This window comes from Moschus berezovskii, chromosome 2 (assembly GCF_049115385.1).
Source record: "Moschus berezovskii isolate FMDL1 chromosome 2, NW_MosBer_1.0, whole genome shotgun sequence".
Taxonomy (NCBI): Eukaryota; Metazoa; Chordata; class Mammalia; order Artiodactyla; family Moschidae; genus Moschus; species Moschus berezovskii.
In genome coordinates, this window is record NC_142461.1 from 3,391,301 (window position 1) to 3,416,510 (window position 25,210).

General features: G+C 53.8%; 1 protein-coding gene across 14 annotated transcripts in view; it reads right to left on the reverse strand.

Moving 5' to 3' along the window:
• Window positions 1-25,210, reverse strand: part of TMCO4 (transmembrane and coiled-coil domains 4) — a 107,694-nt gene that overhangs the window by 47,622 nt on the left and 34,862 nt on the right. For 13 of the 14 annotated variants that reach the window (XR_016038996.1, XM_088843145.1, XM_088843141.1 and 10 more), the window contains 7 exons: window positions 20,000-20,132; window positions 11,675-11,772; window positions 11,123-11,266; window positions 9,979-10,098; window positions 5,462-5,626; window positions 4,468-4,604; window positions 1,754-1,838 (listed from right to left, as the gene is read on the reverse strand). Coding sequence is in view for 13 of the 14 variants with exons in the window: in XM_088843145.1 (XP_088699271.1) it covers window positions 1,754-1,838; window positions 4,468-4,604; window positions 5,462-5,626; window positions 9,979-10,098; window positions 11,123-11,266; window positions 11,675-11,772; window positions 20,000-20,132 (882 nt within the window). In the remaining variant the exon portion in view is untranslated. The remainder of the gene's footprint in view (window positions 1-1,753; window positions 1,839-4,467; window positions 4,605-5,461; window positions 5,627-9,978; window positions 10,099-11,122; window positions 11,267-11,674; window positions 11,773-19,999; window positions 20,133-25,210) is intronic. The other variant, XM_088843177.1, reaches the window with a different exon arrangement.

Consider the following 25,210-nt stretch of genomic DNA (forward strand, 5'->3'; position numbering starts at 1 on the left):
CTCAGGCTGGCAAAGCCCACGCCCTCCTAACGCCAGAGTCAGAGTCCACCATGTGGCTCCCTCCCCATCTCCACTGTGGACAGAACGCACTGCTCCACCCTGCTGATCTGAGCTTCCCTGGTGGCTCAAACGGTAAAGAATCCACCTGCGATGGGGGAGACCCAAGTTCTATCCCTGGCTCGGGAAGAACCCCCGGAGAAGGGAATGCTCAGCCCACTCCAGTATTCTTGCCTGCAGAATCCCATGGACAGAGGAGCCTGGTGGGCTACAGTCCCTGGGATCTCAAAGAGTCAGACAGGACTGAGCAACTAACACACAGGTCCTGCTTGTGTGGTTTGACCGTCACTTGCTCTGACCAACAGAATGGGTGTTAAGATTAAAGATCGTTGACAGCTCTCTGCCAGTCGCCCCATCTCTGCTGGTGCTCTGCAGGGCAGTGGACCACCCCAGGCCCCGAGCTCTGCACCTCATCCTCCCGTAACCCGCCCCGGGGGGCATCCCCGGCTGACAGATCTGTCTCAAACCAGCATTCAGTCCCGGAGGCCTCACCCACCTGAGGCTGGGGCAGGGGCATCCAAGCTCTCCGCTGCCCTCACGTTGAAGGCACGTCACTGAACGTGCCACGCTCCCACAGGTGTCTGTAGTGGGTGGAACAGCGCCCCCTCCCCCACCGAGATATGCGCTCACAACCTGTGAGTGGGACCTGACTTGGAGAAACTGTCTTTGCAGAAGACACCAATTAAATCACACACAGGTACTTGGTACCAGGTGGCTCAGTGGTAAAGAATCTACCTGCCAATGCAGGAGATGAGGCGATGTGGGTTCAATCCCTGGGTCAAGAAAACCCCTTGGAGAAGGAAATGGTGACCCACTGCAGTATTCTTGCCTGGAGAATCCCAAGGACAGAGGAGCCGCGCGGGCTGCAGTCCGTGGGGTCGCAGAGAGTCGGACACGACTGAGCACGCACGTGCGCGCACTGAGATGAGGTCGTCCTGGCTCTGAGCGGGCAGCCCTGAAGTCAGCCAAGCTGTCCTTCGGGGAGGAGAGAAGGCGCAAAGGGGAAGGTGACGAAGGTGAGGCAAGGGTGCGACGTCGCGCCTGCCAGCCGTGGAGTACGGCCGGCACTGGACGCTGCGGGAGGTGAGGCTCCCGCAGAGCCTCTGGAGGGAACGCGGCCCTGCCAACACCGCAACTTCAGAGCCCCCCACCCCTCTCCCACTCTAGAACCCACATCAGGATTTCCCAGGTGGTCCAGAGGTTAACAATCTGCCTGCCAACACAGAGGACACGGGTTCGATTCCTGTTCTGGGAAGATCCCACATGCCTTGGGGCACCTAAGCCCGTCGCCACAACTACTGAGCCTGTGTCCCAGAGCCCGTGCTCAGCAACAAGAGAAGCCGCCACAGTGAGAAGCCCATGCACTTCAGCGAAGTTGCAACTAGAGAAAGCCCGCATGCAGCGACGAGGACCCAGCGCGGCCAAATTCAGTAAACACGTAAATAAATTAAAAAAAAAAGCCCCACATCAGAAAACCAAGGCCATTATTGCAGGACTATCTCGCATCCACTCTAATCTACATATGGAAGAAATAAACAATTTTCCAAGTAACTATTTTTTCTTTTTCAAACCATTTGAAGCTTTTAACTAAGATCTGGGAACACAGTCACAAGACTTGAGGTCCCCGGTGTGGAACCTCCGGCGTGGGGGATGGACTCAGGAAGGGTTTTGACCTGTAACAACAAGCCAGCCTTACCTTTCTCCTGAGCCATCTCCTGCAGACAGAAGTAGATGACTCTGGCTCCCAGGCTGAAGCCGATCAGGGTGACAGGCCGCCGGCCCTGGGGGAGAAGGGACACAGGTGAGCACAGCGGTTCCAGAAAGGCTGTCCTGACGACGGCAGCCCTTGTACACTTGTCAGCAGCTGCCTTGCACTTTATGCACGGTGGCTGTGCCGTTCCTGACCCGGGCTCTGATGTCTCCACCAGGAGAGGCGCTTATGCAGGAGGGCACCTGCTCGGGAACCGGCTTCCTCTGAGGCTGACAGGCAGTGTTTCACTGGGTTAATGCCCTTTTATCTCAGACCGTTACCCAGCAGCCGTCTCTCCTTCCCCGTCCACCTCTGTGCGGCAAGTGACCGCAGTGAAGGGGGCCCTTCTGGGCTGGGAGAGGGGCCGGGAGGTACCCCCAGATGTGATGGAGAAGAGGCCAAAGGGTGACATGGAGCAGGGGGACAGCTGTTGTGTTCCGAGACGGGAAAGCAGGGTGTGAAATGCTGGCCTTAAACTAGGAGGGGAGACAGTAAGTTAGACTGCTACGTACAGAATGGAAGGCTAATGAGAACCTACTGTATAGCACGGGGCGGGGGAAGTACAGTCTGTTTGCAGGACGCATATTAAGTTAACCTTGACAATGCACTGAGAGCCCCATGGACTGCAAGGAGATCCAACCAGTCCATCCTAAAGGAGATCAGTCCTGGGTGTTCACTGGAGGACTGATGTTGAAGCTGAAACTCCAATACTTTGGCCACCTGATGCGAAGAGCTGACTCACTGGAAAAGCCCCTGATGCTGGGAAAGATTCAAGGCGAGAGGAGAAGGGGACGACAGAGGATGAGATGGTTGGATGGCATCACCGACTCAATGGGCACGAGTCTGGGTAAACTCCGGGAGTTGGTGGTGGACAGGGAGGCATGGCGTGCTGTGGTTCATGGGGTCGCAAAGAGTCGGGCACGACTGAGCGACTGAACTGAACAATGCATTCCAACATACAGTAGGGGCAGACAAGTACTGTTTGAGTCTACTTACACAAGGTGCCTGGAAGAGTCAGATTCATAGAGTCAGAAAGGACCCTGGTAGATCCAGGGGCTGGGGTTGTGGGGGAGGGGAAGGGGGATGGGGACTTAGTTTCATGGGGTCAGAGTTTCAGTCGAGGAAGGTGAAAAATTTGGGAAGTGGGTGATGGTGAGAGTTATACAGCAATGCCTCTGAACTGTACACTTGGACACGATTAAAGTAGTATGTCTTATATTATGTGACTTTCACCACAATAATAATAATAAAAAAAACATACAAAGGGATTCCCCTAATAAGGCTTCCCTGGTGGCTCAGACAGTACAATGTCTGCCTGCAATGCGGGAGAGCCGGGTTTGATCCCTGGGTCGGGAAGATCCCCTGGAGGAAGGAAATAGCAACCCATTCCAGTATTCCTGCCTGGAAAATCCCATGGACAGAGGAGCCTGGTAGATTATGGTCCATGGGGGTCCCCTGGTGGTCCAGTGGTTAAGAATCCTTTCCAATGCAGCGAGCACAGCTTTGATCCCTGGTTGGAGAGCTAAGACCCCACGTGTCTCAGAGCAACTAAGCCTGAGCACCGCAAATGCTCAGCCTGCGCACCGCAACGGGAGTCCGCGTGCCTCGATGAGGGGTCCCCCACGATGCAAGGAAGACCCGCGGCAGCCAAGTAACAAAACACATAAAGAAAGAAACGGGCTCCAAGTTACATGCACAGAGGAATTTTCGGACTAAAGAACTTGTGGAAAGGGCAACCTGGAAAAGAAGGTCAGGAGAGGGGTCTGAGGACAGGAGCTACAGACATGGAAGCAGACGGCAGGGGCAGGTGAGTTTCACGGGACCAACCGGCCTCAGCACTCCACGCCTTTCCCTTGCTTTTGGGCCAATACGTGCATCCACTCTTGCTGCCCCACCTCCATTTACTTCCACAGAAGTCCCTCCATTGAATCATAGTCCAGTTCCACGGGAACTCTGCGGTCAAGGCTGCCAGTCACTGCCCGACAGCCATTCTCCTTTCATCCTTAGAAGCAAAACTCTTGAGCTTTTCTGCCCCCACCCCCTGTCCCAGCTAACCAGACAAAAACTAAGATTCTCCAACTTCCCTGTAGCCAGGGACGGCCTCAGGACTGAGTCCTGGCCAAGGGATGCGACGGGCTTAGCTGCCCCGAGGCACGTGGGATCTCCTGCCCTTCCACTTGTACTTCCTGCCTCTGACTGTCTGGAATGTGGATGGAACCGTGATGGTTTTACGTGGTATCTGGACCAATGGAGACGTGCTCAGAGCGTAGCTCTCTAGACATCTGCGAAGGAAAAGCTGACCCTGACCACACCTGCAGAGGCCTCTGACAGTCCTCACCTGAGTACTTGCTAGAGAGGCACAGTCTGTAATTCTTACTGGTCTGTCCTAGGATATATTTTTGCAGGGCATGGGCCCACCACACATCATTCGGGACCTTAGTTGCCCAACCAGGGATGGAACCTGGGCCCCCTGCAGTGGAAGTGCAGAGTCAAGCCAGGTAAGTTCGCCTAGGACACTTTCGTGACTTGAGCAGGTGGAGCAGTGCAGACCCTTTAAGGCCACCGGGTGACCCCGACATGGGCTCATCGTAGGTATGACATCCGCCCACCAGTCAGCTCCCCTGCTCCCTCCCACCTCCGCCCCAGCCAGCCCTGGGTACCTGCTGCCGGGAGAGCAGAATGTGGGCCAGGTGTTTGCCAACCTCCGCCGATCGATGGAGGCACACGCCCCAGGGGTTGTCAATGACGTTGGCGATGCTGAGGAGTGAGGCTGGCCAGGTGAGGGCGGCCACAATGCCTGGGGAGGAGGGGTACAGGTGATGAAGACAGTCAGGGTGAGGGAGGGGGTCCTTCTAGGGAAGTGACTGGCTGGCCACTGGATGCCCGAGAGAATGCCTGCAGTCTCTATCTTGGGATCTGTAAGTTTGCCAAGTGCTGCCAAACTGCTAAATAGCACAGAAAAGGGAAGCTCACATGTTTCTGATATGTGGACTAGATCTCTCAGGTTCAAACATCTGCCACGGGTGGGAGTCCAGAGATGGCCCCAATCCGTCACGCCACCTTGTATCCCTCCCACTCTGTCTATAACCCTGCAGTGCCCCTGCCCCCGCCCCCTGCCCGTCCACGCTAGGCTCCATCACGTGACCTGCTTTGGCCAATAAGAAGCTGCTGGATGAGAGGCATGAAATGGACTGGTGCCTTTGGCGCACTTCTCCCGGGGGTGTGGGTTAGCTTGCGACCCCAGGAGGGGAGGAGAGACGAATGGAGCACAGCCCGGTCACCCTGGTCGACCCAGACAAAGCTGGCCGACATCGGTGGGTGGCTAGCTGACACACAGATGCATGAGCAGGCCCAGCAAAAGTCAGCCAAAGGAAGCCGCAACACTCCTGAGCTACTGTGATAGATGACTGCATTTTAAGTCATTGGGTTATGGGGTGGCTTGTTACACAGCAGTTACGAACTGATACACTGGGTGATAATGTGATTGGCTGTTTATCTATTTCCTCCCTATGAAGACCATAATAACCATGTCACAGGGTCCCCAAGGGACTAGCACAGTGCCTGACTCCCTGGGGGCCTCAGGCATGCAGACACAGAACCAGTGTGGCTTGGGAGTGGTGGGCATGCCGCTGGTGGGGGACAGGGGAGGCTTACCAGACAACACCGTGTACTTCAGGGCCTCCTGGGCCACCATGTTGGCAAGACCGCTGAGGATGGTCTCCAGGGCGTTGCCGAGCTCCATCAGGTACTTGGCCTCCCAGGCCAGGCAGTACTGCTCACGGCTGCGGGCCAGGGCAGCCCATGGGGCGCTGAAAGTGCCTGGGGAGAGCACAGGCAGGTGGGGTCTCTCCTGTCTGGGCTGGAGGGGGCCCCCACTGTCCCTGACAGGCAGGGACAGAGGCCCACTCCCCTTGCGGGGGAGACAGGAGGGCCACCCCTGCCCACGGGCAGCAGCTGACGGTGGAGCAGGTGTGCCCCCAGATGGAGCGCGGCGCTGCCCTGTGAGCGGGCGGGCTGGGGTAAGACCCGGTTCCTGCATTCCTGAGCAAGGTCGTTAGTGACCTATACTGAGCACTATCCCCTGCTGAGCCTCACTCTGCAGAGCTGTCCAGTGGGGAGATTACTACTTATCTCCTTTCACCGAGTAGCTGTAAGAATTAAGCATTCCAGCGAAGATGTATGTAAAGGGCTCTTGCCTCGCCCTCTGCAGTGATTCTGACATCAAGCTGCCGAGGGCCTACGTGAGGAACACATGGGCCACACGGGCTCGCTCCCTGAAGCAGACGCATTGCATTCACACCACCGGGGACGGTCTGCAAACTGGGGTGGAGGGCTGGGGCCAGCTCTGCCAGGAGCTCGCTGACTCCCCCGACTTTTCTGAGCCTTCATTTTCTCACCGAGGGATTGGAAATGGGAGGGTGATGACAGCAGCACCACGTGCCAGTGCCAAGCAGGAGACGAGAGCCACGACACTGGCAGCCCTCGGCCGCCTGGTCCTCCCTCGGCCCTGAGGGCAGCGGCCCCTCTCCGGCAGGACACTCGGCCCCTGTGACCTGGCCCTTGCCGTCCTCACAGCCTCATTGTTCGTCACGACACTGGCAGCCCTCGCCCGCCTGGTCCTCCCTCGGCCCTGAGGGCAGCGGCCCCTCTCCGGCAGGACGCTCGGCCCCGGTGACCTGGCCCTTGCCGTCCTCACAGCCTCATTGTTCGTCATGTCACCCTTCGGAGACACACGCTTTTGATTCCATCCCTTCGTTCACTGTTTCATTCCTACACAGACATTAACCGGGGACCCAGACCACGCCAGGCCTGGAGCCTGACCCTGAGGATGCAGACCCCGGTCACTGCAGGAAACATGCAGCTCTGCACTGAGGGTTTTCTCAGGGACTCTCTGATTTAATCCTCAACGCAGCTTCGGAAATGGAGCCCCACAATTACAGGGAATAACGTTATTTCATTTTACAATGCAGGAGACTGAACCACCCAGATACGAAGCCCTCAGCCCAGGGAGGGAGAGGACCGTGCAGACCTCACGGAGTCGCTGGTCTGTGGACTGTGGGAGCACGGAGGAGCCCTGTGCGTCTCTGCCTGTGGCCCAAGTGACCTCCCATCCTTGCTTTTCGTCGAGCTTCCAGCTCGCTCGCCTCATCTCCAGGGAATCCCCTCTGGCTCTCTGATGGGCCTCGCACACCCTGCGCTTTCCTGCCCTGAGTCCTCATCACGGCCTACGACTATCCATTTATTTTTGCCTCATCTGGCGCCCGTCTCTCCTGCAGCCCGTCTGCCAAGCACTCGACTTGCAAAGCCTCATGAAAGCAGGATGAGTGAAGGGAGGAAGGAGACAGCTTCCCCTTGCCTCTGGGTTCCGGGTCAGCCAGGCGCCTCGATCTGCCCAACCCAAAGCCCTCGTCCCTACTGGGGGAGCTCTGCTGACAAAGACCCCTGAGGGGCTGCTCCCCCTCTCTGCAGGGACCTGGGCAGAGCTCTGCAGCAGCTCAGGGGTTAACTGTCTCTAGTTATGGAGGAGAAGACAGCAAGCTCCGAGAGAGGATGTGGGCAGATTGTGTGTGTGACTGTGTGCGTGTACACATGCGTGCATGTATGTAAGGCCGTCCATGTGTAGTATACATGCATATACGCGTGTAGCGCATGTGCAAGCACGTGTGTACACACACATGTGTGCATGTACGTGTGTACATGTGAGTATGTAGATGCATATGTATACATGCATGTAAGTGTGTGTGCATGAGGTATGTGCGTGGTGGGCTGTGATGCTGGCCCAGGCTCTGGACCCAGCTGGGCAGCTTCCTGGTCCCAAGGCTTGCAGCAGGGCCCACCGCCCTTCTGAGCCTCGGTTTCTGCAGGTGTCAGAATGGAAAGAGGGCATCTGACTCACAGGGGTCACGGGGACCACATGATAGGCTGCGTGAAAAGCATCACGTAAACTATAAAGCGCTCTCCTGCATTCTGTCACCCCGTGGCCAAGAACATGGGCCACGGAGCTAGACAGAAAGCGGGTGAGCCGTGCCCTGTTCCCTGACTAGCAAGGCAGCTCTGGGCAGCCCTTATCAGCCTCAGTTTCTTCATCTGTAAAATAGGGGTGATAACAATGCCCACCTTTGTGGCTCGGCATGAGGGCGTGAGTGAGCCAATGCGTGCAGAATGCCTGGCTCAGCGGTGAGCTCCTAGGCCACTATCATGAGTGCGTGCAATCCTATGTATAAAGGGACAGACCCGAGAAAGTCTGTTCCCAGCACAGGCAGGAGCAGTCCTGTGCGGATGTTAGACTTCTTTCCTAGCATCGAGGAGGCAGGCGATATTTCCCTCCGGAACTTCGTCTAGCTCGGCTGCATTTCTTATAACAGTCCCCCTCCGCCTGGGGCGCATACCGCACGAGGCTGCTGGGGGAGAGCACTGAAGACCATCTCCTCCCCGCTACCCCCCAGATGAACTTGACTTTGACCTGGAGCCAACTCAGCCAGGGGGTAAGGCAACCATAAAAGACTTGCTCTCCACACTGGTCAGAGCTGCAAGCTGCTTGCTGGGCCCCTCGTCCTCCCTCCCATCTTGGTCTTTCCGTAGCACAGACAGCGCATGAGACAAACGAGGAGGAGCCCGAGAGCCCTGGGTCAGGAGGCCTGGGGTGGAACCCTGCTGCGCCACCTGTCTGCCACGTGACCCCTCCAACTTTCCTCTCCGTCCAGATCAGGGAAAGAACAGCTCTGCTTCAAAGGGTCACACGAGGTAACGCACATCAGGATCCTAGCGCGTGGGTGAAATGCCTGACTGAGGGTGCCAGCTGCTCAGTCAATGCCAGAGACCGCTATGCAGGGGCTGGCCGGGGTGAGCCTCACCAGTAAGACTCTGGGGCCCAGAAAAGCCTCTCAACAGAGCCTGGGCATTTTCTCGCCTGCTTCCTGCTATGTCATTCAGAAGAACTGTGGGTTCCCCGCTGGGAACCCACCAGGCTCTGAGCGTGTGTATCTGGTTGGGATGCTCCAGCCTCCCGGGCCCACCCTGCTCTCTCCCTGGGCTGATAACCTGGCTCATCCTGTTTGTTGAGCCTCACATGGGCACCTGCAACAGTGAACCAGCAGGAAGCGGTACTCGGACTTTTATTTCTCAGGGCCACCCTGGCTGGAAGTCCCCCAGATCACACATGTTCGAATTACAGCAGCAAAGAGAACTAAGTAATGCTTGTGGAATGTCACGAAAAACCTTCTACAGGTCACCTTGTTTAATCTTTGTGAGTGCCCTGACAGGCAAGAATAATCTGCTTTGCCTCACAAGTGAAACAGCCAAGGCACAGAGAGGTTAAGTAAATGGCTTGAGGTCACACAGCCAAGATGTACCGATTTCTCACTTACGTGCTGAAAGTCCACTGCTAACCTCCACTGGTTCTGAGAAGTCCTCCCGGCCACAGCTGACACACTCCTGCGGGATGTGGCCCCACCCAAACTCGTCTCCCAGCCCCTGGCTCCAGCCATCCTCTGCTTCCTTTGCACCAGCAGACCTTTTAATCTGCCCTTTTACGTGGTATTCATTGCTTCCTCTTTCTTTACCTGGCTAACTCCTAGCTGATGAAACTCTTGGCCGAAAGAGTTTCCTCTAGTGACTTTTCCCTCACTCCCCAGAAACTCTGTGCTTCCCCTATTGTGCCATGCATACAGCATCCCTGTAATTCTCTGCTCAGTGATCTGTCTCCTGCCTTGGACCATATATTCCACGGGAGCAGAGGCCATGACTGTGCTGCTCACCACTGGATTCCCAGGGCCTAGCTCAGTGTCTGGCACAGAGTGTGCTCAGTGCTCTGTAAAGCCTGCTGAAAGGATGGACTATGGGTGGATGTGTGGGTGGATGGATGGACAAATGAACAGATGGATGGATAGATGGATGGATGGATGGATGATTATATGGACGGACAGACAGAGGAATGGATGGACAGGCAGATGGACAGATGGATGTGGGAGGGAGGGTGGGCGGGTAGACAAACAGATGCTGGATGGATGGATGGGATGAAGTAATCTCACCACTCTGAGACTCTGGAGGCTCTCCTACCCACCCCTGGAGACATACACTGGCCAGAAGCCTAGGCAGCGTCTGGCCGCAGCAGCAGACCCAGCTCAGCCGACACCCGCGCACCCCACGCCCTGCTCTGCCCCGGTCCTCACGGTATCGTCCGGATGCCAGCCATCCCGTGACGGCGATGGTGATGTGCAGCTGCCTGCCTTCCGTCAGGGGCAGAAACGTGAACTCCTCAATGGCCCCAACACGCTTCTTCATCTTGTATCCTAAGGGCCCAGACACAAAAACGAGGGTGGGGGTGACTGGGGAGCCGGGGAATGTTAGGCTGCGTGGCTCTGTGCACTCACACACTCATCACGGTGAGTGCCAACTGTGTGCCCTGCTCCTCAGCAAACATCTCAGTTTTGAGCTCGTTAACGCTGGTGCCATGATTGTCCCTGATTACAGATGCGAGTAAGAGGCTTCCAAAGGAGGGTGAGCCCGCGAGCGGCAGAGCTGGGATTGAAACTCAGAGCCCAACTTTATAAACCACTGCTCTGTCCTGATTCGGGGGGTACTATATCTTTTTCCTGCCCACGAACTTCAGGAGCATAAACACACCCATCTTAGTAAAAGTGCTGTGAGCGGACCAAGATTTTTTTTTAAAGATTTTTTAAAATGTGGACCATCTTTAAAGTCTTCATTGAATTTGTTACAGTACTGCTTCTGTTTTATTTTGGTGTTTTTGGCTGCAAGGCATGTGGGATCTCTGCTCCTGGACCAGGCATCAAACCCTTACCCTCTGCATTGGAAGGCAAAGTTCTTAACCACTGGACCACCAGGGAAGTTCCCATGAGCAAGATTCTTAATGTGGGAAGCTACAGGCCACCTGGGGAGAGGAACAGGAAACTGTGTGATGAGGGGCCTAGTGACACACGTGGCTTGGAAAGACTCCCTCCCCGCCCCCACCCAGATGATGCTGGTGAATGAAAGGTAGCCGTGTGTCTCTTACATGGGGAAGCTCAAGCGTCTCTGAGGCATCCTGCCTGGAAACTACCCAGGTGGTGACAAGAGGGCCAAAAAGACCCTCTCTAAAGAGTCTACACTGGGGGCAGTTTCACAACCTCAGCCCTCCTGACCCGTGCCGAAGCCTGCTGCAAGTTCTGGGACTCAGAGAAGAGGAAAGCCACGTCCTCTTCCTCCTCTGTCTCCCGGGGAGTCCCCCTGGTGAGAATCTGGGCATGTCCCTTACGGGGCTGGGCCATCCGGGGCCACAGACCCCTCACGGCCGCCGCTGCTCTGGACCCTTACCTGTCAGGCCGGCTCCAGCCGCGCCGAACAGCGAGGTCATGATGGCGATGCCAGCCGCTGAGCCCAGAGCTGCGGCCCCGGCGCTGCCGATGATGGTGGCGGCCCCGGCAGCGACGAGAGGAGCGGCCAGGCCCCCGGTGACGCCTGCAAGGACAGCCGCCCATGCTGGGGACAGGAGGGCACGAGCACGCGGCCCCCCGACATACACGCAAACACACTGCCTCTGCACGCTGCGGGGAGGCAGCCCCCCAGCTGATCCCCCTGCAGTGGACACCAAGCGGGGGGACGCGGGGGAAGGCCCAGCAGTGCCGCCGAAGCACAGGGTGGCTGGAGCAGGGAGCTGGCAGACAGTGGTGTTCAGGGGGTGGCAGACCACACAGGAGCGGCAAGCTGCGGCATGCAGCCTCAATTTCTCCCCAGAGCAAGTGGGAGAGAGCAAAGGACCTTCAACACGCAAGTGAGCAGGCAGCCCATCGCGACTGTGCGCCCTCAAGCCAATCCCTGCAGTCATCCCACACTCACTGCCCGGCCACGTGTCCCGTCTCATCTTACCAATCACCGTCCCGCCTCCCACGGTCGCCAGGCCTATCAGCAGATAGCGCTTCCACTTCCTCCTGTTCTCCTTCTTCTTCCGGGATGCCTCAGCAGACCTGCAGGAGAAGAGGTTGCTCTCGAGGGCTGGTGGTGCCTGAGCAACCTTGATGCCGCCCCTCCTCCCCAACCCCCCAAACTAGCACCCATGCCGTGGCTCTATCATGCAGAGCAAGGCACCAAGGCTGCCCCGGGTCCATCCACCATCGACGGTCTTAAAAAACTGAAAATGCTCTAAAAACCCAGTATGCGGGATATGCTACTTACCCAGTCGATCCATCCTAACAGGGTTGCAATTTGAATAATGAAAAGACAAAGAAGTAATAACGATAACGGCAGAAGCAGCACAAGGTATCTTTCCACAGATGGACTTGGAACGAGTACCAGATAGTTAGAGACTCCATCACCTCACTCTCCCTCCCCACCCCGCACCTTGCCATCTGCGCCGACCTCCCCCTGTGATGTTTGGAAACCAATTTCCCTTGAGAATAACCCTTTCGGATGTGAGAAATGTCTGTGCTGGAGACCTTGGCCTTGGGGCAACAACTAGAACAGTCCGGACTTGAGATCTGAAGGTGACAAAATGTGGTAAAAGGGAAGCACTGATGGAAACTGGGGTCAGGTGAATCCTGAGAATACTTCCCGGCACTAAGGCCAACTTTCCTGCCGACATGCGGCCCGCGGTGCTTTGGGGCAATAAGGTGCAGGAGACAAGGGTGGGAGGCTGCAGTCATTCCCAGCGCGAACTCTGAACTGAACCTGGAGTTTGGACAACAACTCAGTGCTGGAGCAACAGCAGATGCCAGTGATAATAAATGAAGGGTTAATATTTATTGAGGACTTTTAACACGACTGCCACTGTGCTTTGCACTTCGAATGACTTATCTTATCCCAGAAGCAGTTTTCCTTTTTATTGTCTGCGTGTCACAGCCGAGTTCGGGGATAAGCGTACCCGGCTTCTGAGCAGCAGTGGGGAGCAGCATGGGGAATCTCTGTCGAGCAGAGCCTGACAACCGGCCCTGCACGCGGGGACCCAAATGGAAGCTGTTCCCACGAAGCTCCATTTCCCTGAAATTCAGTCCCTCCTTTCGTAAAAAGGGGGATAGGAACGTCTCCCTCCTGAGGCTGTTGGTTTGTAAAGATTAAATTCATTAAGGAACTTAAGTCTCCTGCTAAGTCTCCTCCTGCTCTGCCCTGAGACCAGCAACAGTTGACCAAGATCACTCTGTCATCCTGGGACCAAGACAGTGGGGACTAAATTTAATTTAATTCGTGCCTTCAATCGACAGACTCTCACGGAACGCGGACAGTGGGCGGGCACTTTTGTGCGCTGGCAAACAGGATCACGTGATCGTCAATCAGCACTGTTTCCTACCCATCTCTCGCCTCCTGAACCACAGTTCACCCTCCAGTTAGTGGGGAGAAGTGGGATTGGAGACGGGCATTCAGAGACCTGCTACGCATTTTGGTTGTCGGCCCGCTCACCTCAGCCAATTGTCTTAAATTCCTTAATGAATTCCTTAATGAGTTTAATCTTTACAAACCAGCAGCCTCAGGAGGGACACATTCTTATCCTCCTGGGGGTATATGGTTGCTTCACTACCGAGCGGAAACCAGTTCTCCATGGTCACAGGCGCTGGTTTCCCATGGTTGAAACACACGCCCTCAGACGTGCGGCAAGAAGTTGAACCACACGCATCCATTATCACACGATGGTGATGAAGGGCCTGGACTGTGCAGTCAGGTTTCAAACCCTGTAAACGAGGCTTGGATCCTCCCTCTGCTGTGGTGGGCCATCAGCGTTCTCCAGATGTTCAGTTATGCCCTGCGCTGGTCCTCCCTAAGGAAAAATGATCCTTCTCTGCCCTGCTGAGCTGAGTGGCCCCATGACCCGTTTTGGCCAGTAGGGGGAAGGGATCTGTGTCACTTCCTGCTAAGACCCCTTCTGCTCTGCCCCGAGACCAGCAACAACGTTGACCAAGATCACTCTGTCATCCTGGGACCAAGACAGCGTGGACTAAAGCCACAGCCAACCTGAAAGAAATTCACCTTTTTCTTGCTGTAAGCCACTGAGACATGGAGGTCATTTGTTACTGCAGCAAAACCTAGCCTATCCTGGTGGACAGAGCCACTTACTAACCTCGGGATTAAGTACAAGTAACTCGTCCTGTCTGAGTTTCCTCATTCATGAAGAGGGGATAATAAAAGTCCTGAATTCCCAGGGGTATTGGGAGGGCTGAGCGAGAGTCCACACAGGGTACTGGCATGCTGTAATCATTCAGTGTGTTTATTGCTCCCATCATTCTTTCCATGGTTATGATAATTTCCTCAACACAGGCTGGAGATATACTTTGGCCCTGAACTGCTAGCACCATTTGGGGCAAACAGGAAGGCTGGAAATGAGTTGCTTTCAGTAGAGTTCAAGGCCTGGGGAGAAATTCCAGCTGCTGGGGGAACACATATGAGGAACATACAGGGGCCACAAGCAGCTGGCTCTGCGGACCGACCAGCAGTATCTGGTTCAACAAATGTTGCCTGGGAAACACTCTGCAAACTGGGGGCAGAAAGGTTTCAGCCCAGCTCTGCCACGAGCTCACCGGCTCACCTGATTTTTCTGAGCGTCAGTTTTCTCACTTCGGGACTGGAAATGATGATAGCCCCAGAAGGTGACCAACATCAACCAGGAGAATTCTCCCTCCCTCCTAGTTCCTCCTCTGCCTTGAGGATGGGGTCACCTCTCCAGCAGGACACTCAGGCCCCCTGTGACCTGGCCCCTGCCTTCTTCGCAGCCTCATGGCTCATCAATTCCGAACTTCCACTTTACGCTCCAGAAACACTAAACTGCCTGCAGGCACACCTCCGAAGCCCCAGTCCTGTGCTCCTGCTGCCCCTTGGCTGCCAAGGACCGTCTCACCTCCCTTTGTCTGGCTAAACAGTACTCTCCTTTCCAGAGTTGTCTCCTCCAGGAAGCATGCCCTGAGCCTCAAGGCTGCCTAACTGCTCCTACTCCAGACTTTCCTAACCCTCTGTACTGTATTAGTCTGGGATTCTACACCATTGATTTTCTTTTTTTTTTGGAAATGTAAAATGGCATCCACATTTTGAATTGTTCTTAACAAAGCATTTGTAGATACATACACGGGGGAAAAGCTTCAACATTTCACCTAAGAAATACAGAACATGAGATTGAGATAGAAGTAGACAGGAAAGAAGAAATGAGAAATCAGAATTGGCAAAGATTTAAAAAATTGAAGGTAAAGAAAATTCTCTCCCCTGGTGGCTCACAGGTAAAAGCGTCTGCCTCCAATGCGGGAGACCTGGGTTCGATCCCTGGGTCGGGAAGATCCCCTGGAGAAGGAAACGGTAACCCACTCCAGTATTCTTGCCTGGAGAATCCCATGGACGGAGAAGCCTGGTAGGCTACAGTCCACAGGGTCGCAAAGAGTCGGACACGACTGAGCGACGGAACGGAACGGAACAGAAATGACGAGGTACACAGAGATCATATTTATCTAAAATTATAAGGGACACTGAATTAAAAGTGAGAACATCAAAAAGAACAGAAATGAACAAAAGCAGTGAGAAAGGATCAGAGAGAAAGTCATAGAGACCGAGGGGAAACACACCTGGAATGGTCAGCTCTAAGACCTATCCTGCTGCTGCCGCTGCCAAGTCGCTTCAGTCGTGTCCGACTCTGTGCGACCCCAGAGACGGCAGCCCACCAGGCTCCCCCGTCCCTGGGATTCTCCAGGCAAGAACACAGGAGTGGGTTGCCATTTCCTTCTCCAATGCATGAAAGTGAAAAGTGAAAGTGAAGTCGGTCAGTCGTGTCCGACTCTTAGCAACCCCATGGACCGCAGCCCACCAGGCTCCTCCACCCATGGGATTTTCCAGGCAAGAGTACTGGAGTCGGTTGCCATTGCCTTCTTCGTAGACAATTGATTTTCAGAGGGTAGGCCCTGGATCAACCACATCAGGATCCCCAGCGGGGAGGTGTTAAAAGCACTACTTCCTGGGTGAGGAAAACTACTTGTAACAAGCCCTCTGGTTATCTCAAGTTTAAGAATCACAGGGGTGAACCTTCAGGACATAGATCAAACCTTTCCTGCACTCCACCCACAGGAGCTGGCTCTGGGACTGGCACCTGGATGGGACTCAGAAGATGTTCCTTGGAAAGGAAGATTTGGAGGTGAACATCTCACTGCAGTAATCTATTCTCCCGCTCATTGTCCACGTCTATGAAAACCAGAAAGCACATACATTTTGGCTGAAGAAAATACTTAGCCAGAGTTCAGGCCACTCACCAGCAAGAATGAAGCTTCCAGGATATTAGAACAAATCCCAGGGAGGTTCGCGCCTGACTGAATTTAAACAAGAGGAGACGCTGGCTGTGAGTCACAGCTTTGATGCTTCCTACACTAGGAGGGGAAAATTCAGAGCACGACGCTAAATCCAAACGAAGCCTTGCTCCTTTTCCTGACGTTGCCTGCTGTGGAGGCACCATGGCCCCCTGTGCCATCACAGAGCCCCTGGCCACACGCACGACCGGGGATGCCGGAAGTGACCTTGAGCTGGAGTTCAAGTCAGCCTCCCAAAGACAGAAGTGAAAGTTGCTCAGTTGTATGTGACTCTTTGCAACCCCATGGACTACACAGTCCATGGGATTCTCCAGGCCAGAATACTGGAGTGGGGAGCCTTTCCCTTCCCCAGGGGATCTTCCCAACCCAGGGATTGATCCCAGGTCCCCCGCATTGCCGCAGATTCTTTACCAGCTGAGCGATCAGAGGCTGAAGCCAAAACGCAGATTAGGGCTAAATCCCAGGCTGAAGTCACAGCTACCTTGTGAGGAGCAAAGCTACCTTGCTCATCTCACGGCTCCACAGAGCAATTTCCCTCACGGCCCCTTACCTCCCGTGAGAGGGGCTCCTTCCTCTTTTCTGCCCTCGTCGTCACCCTTCTCGTTTTCCCAGAATTATTTATTTATGACTGTGCTGGGTCTTCATTGCTGCGAGCGGGCTTTCTCCAGTTTGGGGGAGTGGGGGGCTGCTCTCCAGATGTGGGGCACAGCTTCTCACTGCAGTGGCTTCCCTAGGTGCGAGGTTCTAGGGGCACTGGCTGGGCTCAGTACTTGTGGCTCTTGGGCCCTGGAGGGGGCTCAGTGAGGTACACGGGCTTAGCTGCTCCGCTGCACGTGGAGTCTTCCCACACCGAGGACAGAACCAGTGTCCCCTACGTTGTCACATGGATTCTTATCCACTGGACCCCAAGGGAAGTCCACCCTTTTCTTTCTTTTTTTTTAATCACTTTCTCCAGTCAACAGAGATGGGGTGCTTATCTCTGCGGAGTCTAGAGACACATTCTGAGTAAAAGCTCAGAAAGTCCATAGAAGAGTGATCTTTGCTGCCTTCTTCAGAACTAAGGAGGAAACTGGGGGTTCCCAGCCATGCCCGGAGGGGATGCAGTGAGTGACATTCAGACTGGATAAGGAAGCTGAATCGGATGGTGTCTCCGATCACCTGGGCACCCCTGGGCGAGTGACGTCACCCTCTGACCTTCTGTTTCTTCCTCTGCCAAAGCCTCAGGGGACTGCAGTGAAAATCCAATGAGACAGTATCTTGTACCGGCATCTAGAGGGCACTCCATAAAGGTTAGATGTTGACCATGTTATTATGATGGGCTCAGTATCAACCTCCAGCCCGGCATTCGCTGTTTACTATGTGCCAGGGACTGTTCCAAGCTTTTGACAAGAAGGAACTAGTTTAATCCTCTGGAGAGCCCTATGACAGAGATACGATCACTACCCCTGTGCTAGGGACAAGGAAGCTAAGGCATAGAGAAGTGAAGTCCCCCAACCAGGAGGGAGAGCTCGGCTGGCCGCAGGGCTCAGAGAGGCCCCGAGAACAGAGAGGTGGGACCCTGTACCCTGAGCCCCAGCTGCACAGGATCGCCCCGGGTGCCAAGGAGCTCACCTTGCAGAAACTCAAAACCGCAGGGTTAAAAGACACCTACACGCAACTCGATCCTCTTCTCGGACAGGTGAAAACACGGGTGCTGATGCCAGAGGGGGAAAGTCGCGGGCCCCGGGCCACACAGAATGAGCGGCAGAGTCAAACAGAGGACCAGGCTGCTTGGCTGACCAGTCCCTAGGCTTTCCCTGGGTCCCAGATTCTTCCACAGACCACAGATGGAGCCTAGAGGTCCCCAAAGTCCCTAAAATTTAGTTTAAAAAATGACACCTGTGGAGTATTTTTCCAAGGAAAAGGCCCCACAATGAAATAACAGCAATGTTGTTGCTCGGTCTCTAAATTGTGTCCGACTCTTTGCAACTCCACAGACTACAGCTTTCACTATCTCCCAGAGTCTGCTCAAACTCATGTCCATCGAGTCGGTGATGCCATCCAACCATCTCATCCTCTGTCATCCCTTTCTCCTCCTGCCTTCAATCTTTCCCAGCATCAGTGTCTTTTCCAATGAGTCAGTTCTTTGCATCAGGTGGCCAAAGTATTGGAGTTTCAGCTTTAGCATCAGTCCTTCCAATGAACACCCAGGACTAATCTCTTTTAGGATGGACTGGTTGGATCTCCTTGCAGTCCAAGGGGCTCTCAGGAGTCTTCTCCAGCACCACAGTTCAAAAGCATCAATTCTTTTGGTGCGATAGCAAATGTTGATATTCATCATCTAGTAACTCTGTGCAGAGCTTCCCAGGTAATGCCCGTGGCAAAGGACCTGCCTGCCCATGCAGGAGATTTAGGAGACATGGGTTCAATCCCTGGGTCACGAAGATCCCCTGGAGGAGGAGGGCATGGCAACCCACTCTAATATTCTTGCCAGAAGAATCCCTATGGACAGAGGAGCCTGGCGGACTACAGTCCATGGGGTCACAAAGAGTCAGACATGACTTGGCAACTGAACACACACACACACAACTCTGTGCAAGGCCTGCTCGATGCACTTTAGGTATAGAAACTTCATTTAAGCCCCACACGAACCCTTTGAAGAGAGTGCTATTATTATCCCCATTTGCATGTGAGGAAACTGAGGCTCAGAGAAGTAAAGGAACTTGGCCAGGATCACACGGCTGGTAAGTGGCAGAGGTGGGCTCTGCTTCACAGTCCCTGATCTGGCATGACTGGTATTCTCGGAACAGAACCTCTGGGTAATATGTTTCTTTCTGACAACCGATTTCCAAACAATACTCAAGAGTTTCTTTCCTTTCAAGGCATACTTGAAATGGTACAAATGTCCAATATATCCAAAGGTGCTGGGCAGCCCTTGTGACTATGGTCACTGGCCTTGGGTCCAGGTCTTTCTTTACTGACACAGCTCTGGGAGTCAAAACAAGGCTATTTTGGGGTTACTTCAACAGATTAACTTTCCTTCTTTCTCAAGGAAACAACCCCCTCCCTTTGCCCTACAAACCCGGGGGTGGGGGTGGGGTGGGGAGGGCGGATCCAGTTCTGAGCTTGGCTTCAAAGCTAAATTCTCAGCTGGGTTGAACTGGCATAGTCTGACTGCTCAAAGAAGTCCTTCGTGGCTGAACAAAACTCAAGGCTGGGAGATGTGCCTGGTTGCAAGGAGGACGCAGTTAGGCTATGACTGGGACTGATCTATTACTCTGGGATTAGATCCTCTGTAGAGTGTTCGACAAAGAGCTGAGCTCTGGCCAAGTTTGCCAGGAAAACTTCCCTCGACACACACCTGACCATACAGAGAGAGCAAAGCCCATCAGCCGTGGCAGGCATGGGGCCACGTGGGGAAGGTAAGAACTCCCAGGTGTGGAACCCTTGCTGTGTGCCAGCCCTGGGCCAAGCACTTAATAATACAGTTGCATCTGTTTTCCACAACAACCCTAGGGAGAGATTATTCTCCTATACTACAGATAAGAATATTACAGCTTAGAGAAAGGGGGGCCAACCTGCCCAAGGTCAAAAGATATACAGGTGTCAGGACCCAGGCCACTCTGACCCACAGACAAGGTGCCATATGAGCTGAAGCACAGTGGGGTGTCAAGACCACAGGCTGTAAAAGTCACAAACTCAGGGCTCGAAGCAATCATCTGCTCAATCCCCGTCTCTTGCAAATGAGGGTGGAGGCCAGAGCAAGTCAGGGCTGTACCGGGATTCTCCAGAGTCTCTTAATGGGTGGAAGTGGTGGACATCTCAGAAGTCCACTGGAGTGGAAATCCGAGATTCCAGCTAGATGGGAGGACGGGCAGACCAGACTCCTATCTGAGAAGTGGAAGGCCTCTACTCCCAACAGGCGGGGCCAGGGCCAGGGCTCCCTTACTCAGAGTCCTCCTCTTTGGTTTCCTTCAGGCTCTCGAGGAAGGTCTCTTCCAGAAGGTCGAGCTCCTCCAAGGGCGCTCGGAGGAGGGAGGCCGTGTGGCAGATGAGGACGCGGGCCCGAGCATCGTAGCGTCCTCGAGAGAGAGAGAGAGAGAGAGAGAGGCGGCGGTCAGTTCAGCTCCCAAGCACAGAGATGCTCACCGCAGTGTGATGCACGAGACCCGAACCCGAGCCACGTCCCAGGCTCAGGGCCCCCCGACAGCCGGTCCATTTATCAGAGAACAGCTTCCGGGACAGGGCAGTGGGTGACTATTACAAACATGAATCAGAAGCAAGGTGGCGTGCCGGGAGCCAGCGAGGGAAATCCTACCTGTGGCAAAGGTCAACTGGGGAAGAGGCCTGACGGGCAAAGGCTAATCAGGACTCGAGGAACCCCCTGGACTTACCTGAGCATCTACCCCAAAGAAAACCGGAGTCTGACTGCCTTACTATCTTACACCTCTTATCAAGTCCTCTAATACTTACGGGGGCTTCCCCCCAACCACCTTTCTCTGAAAACATTAATTCAGAGCTGTAGTTTAAAAGTTCTCCTCGGCTTAATAGGAGTGTTCCAATCCAAGCCCCTCTGATAGCTTTCTAACTTGCATGACAAGTTTGTCCGGGCTCTTACAACTATGAGTGTGACTGTTTATAGCCTCCCAGCCATGCAAGGACAGAAAGCCTAATATTTTAAAATACAGGAATCTGTTGAAGAAGTTAAAATCATTAGAGTAGTACTAAAAAAGATTTCATTGTTGAATCAATGCTTGCTGCAAAGTTTCCTCTATCTATTGTATCCTTGGAAATATATTAATCACATATAGAGAATATAAGTAGTAGCCTTTGATTTAACCACATCAGATCTTAAGTTAATAAGTTCCTTTCTTGCAGCTCACTACACCGGTGCCTTATAGGAATGTAACTTTGTTATGTGTCTAGCACCTAACTTTAGGAAAGTCACCTTAAAAGAAAAGTCTTTTACTTGCTAACTAACCTATTGTCAGGAGAGAGGGCCATAAAACTGTTAGCAGGCCCCCTGGCCAGAAGATGATGTAAACCACCTAAAAACTTTTATCACGAGATACACAAAAATAAGCCCTGATCCTGATAAGAGTCAAGACTGCTGACCCCACGTGATTTTGGTGTGAATCTATACCTCCCTTTCTCTGTTTCTTATGCGCATAACTTAGGGTATAAAAGCGGCACTGGAAAATAAAGTTTTGGGCCTTGCTCACTGAAGCTTGGTCTCCCCGTGTCGTTCTTTCTCTTTTTCCGTCCTTTTCTCTATTCTCCTTTTTCTGGTTGAGATCCTTGGAGCGCTGGGCCCTCTGAGTTTACTTATCTGCCTGGGCTTCTAAGACCCACTCGAGGGGGTGCCCTGGTGGGGTGCCTCCAGTGATTCGAGAGGGCACCTGCGGCCTATGTAAACAGAGCAAACCCCGTGCTGGGGTTTTATTGGTTTCCAGCGTAAACCAAGGAATCATCAGCCCCTGTCTCTCTCTTTCTCTCTCTCTCTCTCTGACGCCGACGCCGTTCATCCCGAGGATACCCTGGGCCATATCGAGGCTGGTCCCCGATAGTGGCGCTTTTCAGAAAAAAAAAAAAAAATTCAAATTTTCACATCCCAAAGCTGTTTAAGGAGGTGACGTCATGATGAAAACCAAATCCCATTCCACACTGACTACAAGGCCCCTGGCCCACTCCACGACCTCACCTTCTAGAATGTTCCTGCTACAAGGCCTTTGCTCTTGGGCTGTTTCCACCACTTGGGAGGCTCGTTCCCCTGATCTTGCGGGGCGCCTCCTCCTCCAAGTCTCTGTTCCAACGCCTCCTCAGAGTGGCCTTCCCGACCCCGACACACATCACTAGACCCCTCCGCCTTGTCTTTTGTTCCACACAGAGCTTGCCCAACTCTGACATCATGTCCATTTACTTCTGTTTTCTCTCTCCCCGTGAAGTATAAAGCCTATACGTATAAATTCTGTGTGTTCTCTAGTCTTTAGGAGAACACCCGGCATAAAGAATAAATGTTCAATTAATGACCCAGGTAGGGGCCATTCCGGAGAAGGCAATGGCACGCCACTCCAGTACTACTGCCTAGAAAATCCCATGGACGGAGGAGCCTGGTAGGCTGCAGTCCGTGGGGTCGCTAAGGGTTGGACACGACTCAGCGCCTTCACTTTCCCTTTTCACTGTCACACAATGGAGAAGGAAATGGCAACCCACTCCAGTGTTCTTGCCTGGAGAATCCCAGGGACGGGGGAGCCTGATGGGCTGCCCTCTATGGGGTCACACAGAGTCGGACACGACTGATGCGACTCAGCAGCAGCGGCAGCAGCAGGGGCCATTCGCCTTCACTCAGGCAGAAGCAGAAACTGTGAGAAGCGTCCCACAACGTTTCAAGCAGAGACTCCGGGCCCTGTGAATACTGCAGAACCGGCTTCCGCTGCTGGGCATCTGCAATGCTGCATGGTAACTCTGCAGTCCTTCCTGGAACGAGGGGCCTTGGAGTGAGCTGTGGTCTGGCAGGATGTGTCCCACTGCCCTCAGCTGCCTCCCTGGATGCGGATCTGGTTGCGTGCTGGGAAACAGACACCGGCAGGTCATGTCTTGGGGTTACTGATCTGCTGATGTTCCAAGAATAAGGGAGCTCCCTGATCCCTCCTAGGATCACAGACCATTGAACATAGGTCATAATCGAGCTGTGGAAATTAATAAGCCTTGGCCATGGTGATTAATTGCTGGTGATGATAATCAGCCACTAATTCATACTCCATTGGTCAAGGCTGCCGTGATTTAGTTTCTGGAATATAGACTGCCAGGTACCAGGTGATTAAAACCTTCCAAGGTATTCCTGGACAAGGGACTCTGGAAAGTCAGCCTCGTGGAAGGGTCATTTCAAGGACCTTGACAGCCAGACTGCTGGACTCGGAGCTGAGGCTCTGTTTCACGCAGGTGGCGAGTGGTAAGGAGGTGGGCAGGAATCCCGAGCTACCCAGGACAACTTGCCAGGCAACTAACTGACTCCTCAAGGGCCAGTCCATCCTGTCTCAATAAAGAGCCCAACCTGGGGCTCAGGCCAAAAGCCTGTGCATCGTTTTTGATTTTTCTTGTCGCCCTTCCCCTGACACCCAATCTACCAGCTAATACTGACAGCTGCCCCTCCAAAACGTATCCTGAGTCTGAGCAGAGCTCCCTATCCCTGTTGTCATGGCCACCGTGACAGCCACAGCACTTCGCCAGCCATCTCCCCGCTTTCTCACCTTTCACCTTTGCCCCTACACTTTACTTGCCACACAGCAGCTTGAAAGATAAAGTCACAAATGTGGGAGGTTCTCTTCCCCGACTTGAAACTCCACAGTGCACTTGGAATAAAACCCACATTTTCCCCATGGTCTGCAAGGCTGTACACCATCTGACCCCTTCCTACCAGCTTCTCCCACCTCACTTTCTACTGGTCCCTATTTCATGCACCAGGGTTTGTCCCACCAAGAAGCCAAGCTCATTTCTGCCCCAGGGCCTTTGCACTTTTTCTAACTAGCAAACCCCTGATCTCAGAAGGTCTGGGGCACTCATACCTAGAAGCAGCAGTGTGATGAAGACTCCTCCTGCAACCTCTGCAGGGAAGGAAACCAGCATCCACGGTGCTCCTAAAAATGCCGGGAGCCACCCGACAGGCTTGCAATCGGGACTGCTAATCCTCCCAATTATGAAATTAAGAGACACCTGCTCCTTGGAAGAAAAGCTATGACATACGTAGACAGCATATTAAAAAACAGAGACATAACTGTACTGACAAAGGTCTGTATAGTCAAAGCTGTGGTTTTCACAGTGGTCACGTATGGATGTGAGAGTTGGACCATAAAGAAAGCTGAGCACTGAAGAACTGATGCTTTTGAACTGCAGTGTTGGAGAAGACTCTTGAGAGTCCCTTGGACTGCAAGGAGATCAAACCAGTCCATCCTAAAGGAAATCAGTCCTGAATATTCACTGGAAGGACTGAGGCTGAAGGTGAAGCTCCAATACTTTGGCCACCTGATGCGAAGAACGGACTCCTTGGAAAAGACCCTGATGCTGGGGAAAGTTTTAAGGCAAAAGGGGAAGGCGGTGGTAGAGGAAGAGATGGTTGGATGGCATCACCGACTCAATGGACATGAATCTGAGCAAACTCCAGGAGACAGTGAAGGCCAGGGAAGCCTGGCCTGTTGCAGTCCCTGGGGTCACAGAGTCAGATGTGACTTAGCGACTGAACAGCAACAGCGGCCACACCATCCCAGGCACAGCCCTAGGCTGTGGGCCACAGACACACATACAAGGGACCCAACACCCAGGCAGTCTATTCTCTAGAAAAGCTTGGAGGGGGACACGAACTCTGCCCTGAGCGGAGCCGGAGTAGCAGCAGCCTTCAACTGCTGGGCAGCCCCAGTACCCACCCCAGTCTCCATCCTTGGAGTCCAACTGGTCCCTCTGGCCTGGGAAGAGCAAGGGACAAGTCCACAGTCACCTGGTGTGTTTGGACAGACCCAGGGTTAGAACTCACACCCCTGGGCTCCTTGCTCACCCTTATCTCAACAGAGAAGCTACTGCACTTTGAACTGCACCACCTAACACTGTGCTGTGCATTAAAGGATGAACGGCACCCATGAAGCTTGGCACTAAATGCCAGGTCCCCCCTAGGCACCATGCTAAGCCCCACCTGCCCTACATAGCCACATGCACCTCCTCAGGGGTACAACCTCAGCAGTACAACCTCCACTCCCAGGCACTGAACCAGCCTCTGCTCTCAGTATGGCTCTGAGTTTGGGAGCCGGGATGACCAGCCTGGGGTTGACCTCGCCTCTCGTGGAGAGCAGCAGCATCCCAGACCTTTGGGAAGAGATCACTGCCAAGCCCTTCCCTTGGGGGCGGGGGGCTGCCCTCAAGACCAAAGGAAAGGAACTCAGGCAGAAACTCAGGCAGTTGACACACAGACTGGTGTTTGAATTTTCATCTGATTATCTTTATAGCTGAATGGCTTTGGACAAGTTTCTTGATCTCTCTAAGCCTCAGTTTCCTCATCTGTACAATGGGGGCAAGAATATCTTTTTAATCTGGCTTTCTCTGAGATGCAATGAGAAGACACATGTGATGAACCTGGCCAGTGCCTAGGATGCAGGAAGTGGTCAAGTGTGAA